Source organism: Vespa velutina, chromosome 21 (genome assembly GCF_912470025.1).
Source record: "Vespa velutina chromosome 21, iVesVel2.1, whole genome shotgun sequence".
In the NCBI taxonomy this organism is placed as follows: domain Eukaryota; kingdom Metazoa; phylum Arthropoda; class Insecta; order Hymenoptera; family Vespidae; genus Vespa; species Vespa velutina.
Window position 1 is genome coordinate 190,580 of NC_062208.1, and position 10,304 is coordinate 200,883.

At 24.2% G+C, this 10,304-nt stretch overlaps 1 protein-coding gene and 1 long non-coding RNA gene across 3 annotated transcripts; one reads left to right on the forward strand and one right to left on the reverse strand.

The window, feature by feature from the left end:
* Nucleotides 1-4: 4 nt before the first annotated feature.
* Nucleotides 5-2,424, forward strand: LOC124956193. 2 transcript variants are annotated; one of them, XR_007103155.1, is made up of 5 exons: nucleotides 5-269; nucleotides 403-543; nucleotides 619-721; nucleotides 811-1,092; nucleotides 1,484-2,424. It is a non-coding gene; the product is annotated as an uncharacterized LOC124956193 (long non-coding RNA). The 2 variants fall into 2 exon arrangements; XR_007103154.1 differs by lacking the exon at nucleotides 1,484-2,424 and having other exon boundaries at nucleotides 15-269; nucleotides 811-1,378.
* Nucleotides 2,425-2,895: 471 nt separating this feature from the next.
* On the reverse strand, nucleotides 2,896-4,599 carry LOC124956186 (60S ribosomal protein L6-like). Its single transcript, XM_047511656.1, has 4 exons — nucleotides 4,493-4,599; nucleotides 4,042-4,236; nucleotides 3,703-3,976; nucleotides 2,896-3,300 (listed from the first exon to the last, which is right to left on the reverse strand). Exons 2-4 carry the CDS (start codon nucleotides 4,234-4,236, stop codon nucleotides 2,954-2,956), a joined length of 816 nt encoding a protein of 271 aa, XP_047367612.1. The 5' UTR covers nucleotides 4,493-4,599; the 3' UTR covers nucleotides 2,896-2,953.
* Nucleotides 4,600-10,304: the final 5,705 nt, after the last annotated feature.

A 10,304-nucleotide genomic window follows, 5' to 3' on the forward strand; every position in this document is an offset into this window, starting at 1 on the left:
TAATCTAGAAATTGACTTATTAATAAATAAATTTGTAAATAATAGAAACTAGCATAATTGAATAATTATATCATAATTATTATAATATGTAATTGGACAGTATACAACTCTTTTGAATTTCGTATAAAATTAAAAATGGCTTCTAATATGTCAGATAAATGTGTGATGTACTTCGTGAAAACAATGAAAAATGTTTTTTCTCTTTTCCTTAATTTTGAAAATTTCTGCACGATATATTTTAAAAAGCGAAGTATTTTTTTCATTTCAAAGTATGTATATCTATATATATCTTGAATTTAAACTTATAACATCATATAACCTAACAAATAGTAATTTAACATTACTTTTACCAATTTTTTATGCATATAATGTGTAATATTCTAATTTTTTAATTTAAATTAGAGATGTTCTATTCACATGAACTCTTTCCCTGCAACGAAAGGAAAAACGTGCACGAAGTTGAGTATATACAATCAATGATTGAATATTCAAACAAATGTGTAAATCATCGACTGAGAATGGAATTAACTTATATGAATTATGGTAAATAAAATTAAATATATTGTTAATGTTTATTTCTCATATAAAATATGTTAATTATATATTTACCAATTCAAGGATGAAAATAATGAAACAAGTAGATAATTTGGCCTGGATTTATCGTCACAACTTCTGTACAAAACAGCAAAAATACTCTTATATTAGACCATCAGATAACAAAGTATGTTATATATTTTATTAATTGCATATATTTTGAAAAAAATTATTATTTCTTTTATTTAATGATTAATTAATATTTATTTGTTTTAGCTCAAGTTCTTCAAATAGACAAGAAAATACTATATTACAAAAGGAATAATATCTAATAGTTTAGTTCTTTAATACTTATAACAATATATTAAAAGTTTATAAGGGAGATATACAATTAAAAAGAAATTTGTATTTTATGGATATGAAGTTGATACTATTTCAAAAGACTTTGGATTATGTTATATAATTTTTGTAATTCAAGATTTTAATGATATTCAATAAGATAATATTTTGCCTGTTTTACACAATGAATTTAACGTGAACACTAAGATGGAAGTAATGGTAAATATTGATTAACATTTATAATTGTTAAATTTTAATTGTAGGTAATGATTACACAAACAATATCAAGTTTTATATTTGTCCATATTCTTTATATATAACTCCTTTTATTTTGTGTGTGTGTGTAAAATATGGAATTTGGAGTTCGCTGCTCTAACTCCTGAATAATTGAATTTTCTTCTTTTAAATAATGAAGATATTTTATTGTTAGTATAATTTTTTTTCTTTTCCGATAATTCTTAACTTTCCTATAAATATTAGATTTATCCAAATTGTGCATTATACATTTTTCATTGAAATATTATACGTTTTTATTTTTCTATTCAAAATATTTTTATGCTTATATTGTTAGGCTAAATATTATTATATTTATGTTTTATTTGTTTTATAGAGAAATATCCGAAAAAATACATATTTCAATTTGGATGGAGAATTAAATATCTTTTGCCAATAAAAAATTTTTAACAGGTTTAGAAGGATCTAATATCACAACATATAAAATTGAGACAAAAATATCAGTATTTTTTGAGCATGATAATATATCGATAGGGGATGAGAAGAACATTATATTTTTGGTAGAAGTCAATCAAAATTTCAACTAATTATAATTGTTCAACTTATTAATGTAATACTTATTTTTTCGATGAAGAATATAGAACAACATATATGAAGTCAATATTACCAGATATAATCATAGAATTTATAAGAATTAATTTATAAGAATTGTGCCAGAAAAAATATAACTTCTAAAAATTGTAAAAGAATCTTTTATTTGTAAAAGAAATTGTGGAAGAAATTTATATTAGTCGCTAAGTAATATACCGAAATTTGCATAAAAAATATTTTTGTTTATAATAATTAACATTAATTTATGCTAATAATTTATATTTTATATTTTTATATTTTATCTCGATTGTCAAATGATTCATTGTCAATGATGTATCATACATTATACATATTTATTGATATCAATATATTAATATAAATTATCGTTTTTATTAATATAAATTATGGTTTTTGTTAATATAAGATATTTTATTAATATAAGATAGAATTTGTTAATTATGATCAACAGAATATTTTTGAAAAATATTTAATACGAAATAATAGTATTAAAATGTACACCAAGGAACTAAGAAATTACAATGGCTGTATGAATTTTTATCAGAACGATATCTCTTCTTCTTAAATCAACATATAGAACTATAGATAACATTATGCAATATATTATTTCTGATGAATTAAATAATGATATATTCCCTAAGTACTTTTCGAATGATGTTAAAAAATGTGATGTTAAAATAGTAAAAATATTAAATAAGAAAATTATAAATGTACATATATATTAATGATTATTATATTTTTGTATAAAATAAAATAAAATAAAATAAAATAAAATAAAATAAAATAAAATAAAATAAAATAAAATAAAATAGATTAATTTTTCTAACGTGATCTCAATATCTAAAAAAAAAAAAAAATATTGAAATTCAAACATTATAATTATTGAAAAAAGAAATGTCATTTTATTCATTAATAGATAAAATTTTAGATCTGATCAATTTTTCTAATCAAAGATTAGTTAACATTCAACATTCTTTTTTATTTCTTTATATCTTTTTATTATTAATTTCTCTGAGGATTAATTTATTTATTGAATATATTGCATAAGAATAAAATAAAAGAATTTTTTGTTTGTTTTTCTTTTTTTTATTCGATATAATATGGTATGCATATATCTTGTATGTATATCATTTTATAGCTAAATGATTAAATAAGTAGTTAATTATAGAACACAAAAAATAAAGTTATTCTCTTTAATTTAGCTCATAAAATCATACAAGTTAATTGTAACAGTATATTAGAATTTTAATCTGTGCGGATATTGACTGCTTCGCAAACCAAACATAGCTGACAGATAGGTGAATAATAATTTCTTGTCTGGATTTGTTTTAATTTTTTCTATTATAAATTTGTCTAAAGTTTTCTGATCCAATTTTCTTTGATTGCTTGGTTTGTACTCATCCATCTTTTTACTGAAAATATCACCCTCCTCTTTTTTTAATCGTTTTTCACGTTTTCTTTTGAAATATTCATCGTTTATGTGTTCTGGCAATTTGAGTCCAGAAAGATCAATGCGTGTAGAAGTTGCTATGACATAATTCTGATTTATTCTACGCAGTGGACAACCATTGATCAGAAATGGACCTAAGACATAAAGGTTTATATTTATTAAATCTTGCAGGAATAATAAAATTGATAGATAATATTAATCGACGAGTAATTACATTTCTTTTTATTCCTATATATGTGTATGTGTAAACATATATTTATATATACTAAATATGATTTTAATTTCAAATGATCACTACTGTGTAAGTATAAAAAAGGATATTATTTAAAGTAACTATGTTGATCTTCGTAACTCAGGAAGATCACGGATAAAATAATTGTTTGTATGCACAAATTTTTTTTATTAAACTTTATTTTTATATTTTTATATATATCCGAAATTGACTCAGACATTTATGAATCGATACTCTGCATACATAACTGACTATCTATATATGTTTTCATGGATAGAATTAACAAAAATATATTAAAACCAACCTGTAACTAACAGTAATCCAGTTTTCAGCTGTTTCAAGAAAACAACACGTTTCCCTTTGTGAGACCCAGCTAACAAAATGCAAATAGTTCCTGGAACTAAAGTAGATCTTAAATATCGACGATGTTCACGGAAGCATTTTTTGGCATGCTTCTTTGTAATAGGATCTGCTGTAGGATAATTAGCCCTTCTTTTCTTTAATAGAACAATTCGTTTTTCTCCATTCTTATCACCGCCTATTTCTTTTTCGCTCGTCAATGGTTTTTTAAGTTTTACCTATAAAAAAAATGTTCATAAATTTTTTCCAATGTTTTACAAATAAATCTTATTATATTACTTACGATTTTAGGTGTTTTTTTATCTAGAAACTTATAAATGGCTTTTTTGTGGTACATGCGTGAACGGCTAAATCTATAAACACCATTTCCTAGATCATAATTTCTTGGTTTCTTAGATTTCTTCTTGGCTTTCTTTTCGGTTGAAATTGTAGCTGCTGGCGCAGTATTTTCCAGTGATTTTGTTTTTGTATCCGACATCTGTGAAAACATCGAAAATTTTTATAAGCAGGTTACTATAATCATAGTTTATAAAATCATATTATCAAAGTCTAATCTTAGGTTAAGTTTATCCACATTGGATTATAAAGCTAATAAATAGCGTAAGATAAAATGTAAGATTAACATTACGGCAAGGTATTTTTACAAAATTGCTTTGGAACAAAAAAATATATTCCAAATTATAAAAAAAGTTATAAAAGGTAGAATTTTTTCAGTTAATAATTGAAACACTTACGTTAGAATTATAGGATTTCTTCAATAATTTTTGATTCACATCTAAGTCACATTCTTAGCAACCTCGAAAAGTTAAGAGTTCAGCATTACTCCATCTATCGGGCCTTCAATGAATGAAAAATTTAAATATCGATATCTATATCGAGAATTCTTAAATATCTTTGCAAAAAAGAGCGGGAAAAGCATCATACTTGATAGAAAAACATGATTATTTTCAAATTTAGATTTTATATAAAATGTACATGAACTATAACAATGTATTATGTACACAATAACAAACTGAATAATAATCAATGTATATCAGCTGAAGTCAACGAAAAAATTTTTACGAATTTCTATACTTAAAAAGTAATTCTTATAATTTTTAAATTTGAAGTTTAATAGTCTTAAACTCCAAATTTAAAAAAAGTTAATATATATATATATATATGGTTTATATATAATTATGAATTTTTCTAATTGAAGAAATTAAAAAACCGCGAAATTTGGGATGTTACAAGAGAAGATTATCGCGATAAAAATAAAAAAATAGGAGTTTGGATGGCTATACCTTGAAAATTTTCGAATAATTTTAATGAAAAATATTTCGATATATTTTAATTTTCGGTATATTTCGATATAATTTAAATATTTTGAAGATTCATATTTATTCCCGATAACGATGAAGATCGAAAAAACGTTATGTAGGCGCAACGCTCCTTTTTGTACTATTCGTTTGCAGTAACGCATCGTGCACTCACGAACGTAGCATCGCTCGAATGCATTGCTTTATTAAAAATATATATCCGCTGCAATGCACATTAAACGAACGGCAAAACGTCCAGGACATATAGACATGTATCTAGTCACTGATATCATCAATTTTCAGTAAAAACACAAATGATGTATATTTTCATTTATACGTATGATAAAGTACTAGCTCATTCTAAGTTAAAAAAATTGTTCGATAATGGTGTGATGAATTGTTTAAAAGAGACAATATATAAAAAGAAATTCAGTGATATGATCAAGAATCAACATTTACAAATCAAGTTCCTCAATCAGCGTAATATCGTTTCTTATCTTTATCCTAATTAGTATAATTTAGGGTATTTGTATTCTGGTCATAGAAAAATATATTTTTGCTCGAGAAAGGAAAAGATATCGATGGTACATTATATTCCGTCAATTAAATTGTCAGGATTTTATGTAAAAAGGAAGAAAAGTATAAGTAATAAAAATATAAGTAATATAAGTAATAAATATATAAAACTATTGCAATAGATTATGTGAATCGTAAATTTGCTTGTATAAATTATTAACTGTAATTGTAATGTTCGTTCTGAATGAGCTTTCATATTTAGATTATAATTTTCTAATGGAATAAAAACATGCGTATCTAAGCTTTTACATAATTTATTATAGTTTTATATTGAAATAGAACTTTTTCCTCATATTATATATGGAGACAGAGGAGACAAAAAAGATTGGGAACAATGCATTACAGTTAAATATTTTGTATTATTTTGTAGCCACATCTATTTTGTAACCACATTATGGTGCAGTAGAACATAAATAGCTCTTATACATGAAGATTTTTTCTTCACACATTATAAGAACATTTTATTACTTTACATAGCTTCGATAGTTAAATTATTAAATAACAATCATATATATTTGTTTAAACGGGTGATAGTCGCAATTCATTTTGTTAAGTGCTTGCTTCGATTATATCGATCGGGATGTCTACTAAATTATTTCAATAAAAATAAAATTTGAATCATTTCTTTTAATATATTACTGTCATATATACAATAATATAAACATGTAACGTGCATATGTAAATACATAATATATATATAATATCTCGGATTAATTAGGTGAGGTGATAAACGAAAATATGTTTTTCTGTGAACAAAGTGATAAATCTTTATTTTTTAATTAATGCTTAATTGCTAATTAGTCTTACCTGTGAACAAAGAAACGACAATTTACGTTTATTATTCACGCTATTTAAATTTTATTTAATATATATTATCGAATATAAATTTCTTTATAAACTCTCGTGCTGATTTTCTCTTCTACGTTCTATTTCTTACTGCCTGTTTCTCTTCCAAATCTTAACGGCTCGATTTGTAGGTAACAAAAGAATTTGTAAATAACAAAGAACAATGGAAGGGCGGGCCATGAGACGCGCGGCAAATCTACCTGAAGAAAGTATACTTTCTTTACATATATATATAAATACATAATATATATATTTATAAGAAGCAACAAAAAATGAGAAAAAACGTTTATTAATCTATCGATAATAAATTAATGCCACAGATAAAATCATTTTTATTGTACGAATATGTACATACATGTTGCATGATTTCCGATCTGCACGACAATCATAATAATAGAAATAACCGTAATTCTCTTAATAGTTTAGAAATTTAATCTTGTCCAATCACCTTTCATAATGGATAGAAATACTTCCATTTTCTAGAGAATAATAATCAATTTAAAAAATAGCATAATAATTAATCGACAAGCGAAAAAATGACTTTTTTGGGTCACTAAAGATATTTTTTCTTTATCTTCTTCCTTTTCTTTTTCTTTCGAAGATTATAAGATCATATGAATTTCTATCTACCTTTATTTTTATCTGAATCGATGAAAGGTGAATATATCCCTGATCTTATTTTTTTTATTTCTGCTATATTAATTTTTTTTCATCAGAAATGAAAATGACAGCGATGATGTTCAAAGTAGGTTCAAAGAAGGTATTGCAACATCGAGTTTACGCTATACACAATTGCGCGAATCATTCTACTGCGTAAGGCGAATAGTATTACATTATGATTATCTTTAATTACAACATTACTAAGGAATTCTCTTTAGTAACAAGTACTTTTGATATGTTTTCAGCCAGCTGGCTAATGATATTCATGTTAAAAGAACATGGTTCCTATTATTGTCACAATCCACTAGATAATATATTTTTGATTTAAAATTCAATTCTGAAATTTTGGTCCGTTGCGATACGGAAAATATTTTATGAGAGTGGTATTCGATCGATACAAGTCGTATCGAGATCAATGATATTGCTACGTGGAGTTTAGAGAAAGGAATAATTAAAATGGTTTCAGATTTTCTTTATAGAAGAAGATATGATTTGAAAGTCATAAGAGTTGTTATAGTTAAGGTAAAATATTTTTCTCTAGATATTTTTTTTATTTTCTGTTTAAAAAGATTTATCTTTTTTTTTCTTTCTTTATGCTTTTTCTTCTTTAGGATTCGCCATTTACAATTAATAAATAAAGATGGCGTATTAGATATACGGTAGGATATAAAGAGAATTTTGTGTCACTTTCAATTTTAATTTCGACATTGTCTTTCAAGTAGAACAGTATGGAAGATAGAATCCAAAAAAAAGATTTGGTCTGGAGAAATTACAGAATTATATGTTGAACGTGCTGACATTTTTTTTTTCATAGTTTTCTATTACAAATGTCAGATTGAATGCCGTTGATTTTACACTTGTTCTTTTAATCTCCAAAAATTGCTTCTTCTTACGAGAACCACAAAAAATTTGCGATTAAATGGTCATCTTAATTTCTAGTACGATAACTTGCAATTGAATTTGTAATATTATCCTTCTTTATGCGTTAATCTTCATTAACTAAAAAATTGTTATTGTTGTAGACTTTTACTCATTCTGTTTGGAGTAGTAATAGCTGCATTGATCTTACTGATTTCCCAAAACAAAAAATGGAACTAATCATAGAATAGGAAATTTATTATCCGATAACTTATTGGAGATTTGGAATATATTTTGTCAATAAAGAATCACAGGTTTAATTAAATGTTTTCTAATTTCTTGATTTCGTTTTCTTAACGAAAAGTTATATTTACAAAAAGTATTTCTTTGCTGTAAATTCTCCTGATAAATTTTCCTTATAAATAGTATACTTCTCTATTTCTTTTTGGTTATTGTCATATTGGCAGTTTATTCGGCAACTTTGATAAGTTTTACAACGTCCATGATCCATTTTACTCTTTCATTCATTGGAAAGTTTCGTTGAAGACTTACCAATTTGTTTATTATGATAAATTTGCAGTGAGTGTGATATATGTGTATATGTGTGTGCATGTGTACCTGCGTGCATTTGTGTGTATAAAATAAGCAGAATATGAAGACGAATAAAGATATTTATTTGTAGAATTCGGAAGATCTGCTTGCAAAAAAGTGATGAAGTTGATGTTACAAGAAGAAAAGTTGCTTTTGTATTGGAAGTGTTTAAGAGTATTGGAGAGATTTATGAAATAGTATAAAAAAAAATTAAATAACATTCATATATACAAGGTGTAACGAAAGCACGCGGCAAGTTTTCAGATATTGATTTCTCATATATATAGAGAAGAAAAAATAGGTTTTATCATCATGAATCTTGAAATGTTAAATCTCTGAGTATTATAACTTTCAAGGCTTAGTATATCTTAATGTACTCTAATTATTTGAACTGGAATTATGATATATTAAAGATATATAGAAAAAATTTAGCAAGCACGGTTACGCAATTGGAGTATACTAATTCTAAAATATATATCATAACTTGTAAGTTAATCATTTCATTATGTCAATTAATCATGTTATTATATTACACGTGGGGACGTGTGTATAAAACATTTTCCTTATTTATCGAATGCATGCACGCATATCTTAATTCGTTTGAACTATTTCGATTTTTAATATGAAGTATGATATATATATGTATTTTATAGACAGAGAAAAATTTTTTTATGTATTAGTCCTGATTCAACGGTATAATAGAATGATGTTTTCTCGAGTTCTTCAATTAACATGTTTTTCATCTAAAGAAAGTTAATTTGATCGCATCTGCATGTCAAATTTGCTATGATAGTAATCACGATGTATGATCATGCATATACTATAATATAATATATAATATATAATGTAACAGAGTTAGGACAGTCAATTTTTAATAATTTTTATAATCAATTATTAAATGTAATTATAGTAACTGTAACCTACAAATTAATCAAATAATTATTATTAAAATAAACCATTAATTATAATTACTTTTATAATTCGCGATCATGAATCAGTCATTTTTAAATCATGTAATGATTAATTTTTTATTTTATTAATAATTAAGTTTATATATTTCTTATATCGCTTTATGATTAAAAATAATTGAAGTTATTAAAAATGTATGTAATATGAAAATCTTACAATTTCTTGCGTGAATAACAATAGTTTCAATATGTATCATTAAGATAAGAAATAGTTTTCATTTTATGTAACACTTGGTTGCCATCTTTAGTTTCTGTCAAGATATTAAGTGCTCATATAAAGCAATAATAAATAAATGTATTGAATGTATATAAATTACTCGATAAAATGTTTGAAATAATAATTATACTACTACAAGTGCATATCAAAGTAAATAAGTAATTTGTTTGTTTAAAGTTTAGGATTTTATATATGTACATATATTTATTTTTTTATTATAATAATTATATATATATATATATAATAATTTTTTAAAAAGTTATTTATATTAGAATATATTATATCATATATCATTGATCATTGTAAGTTACTAACAAGTTTATTATTATGCAACTATAAGAATGAAATTTACAAAAAAATCTTTTATCATTGTTGATATACTGTGACCTCTGTATATTCTGCTGTGTATAATTTTTCTTGAAGCAAATTGAGAGTATATATACGAAAGCTAAATGATTTTATATATCGATCGATATATTTATCGATAATAAAACTCAATCGGTAACACTCTGTGCAGTACTTTCAGTAATGC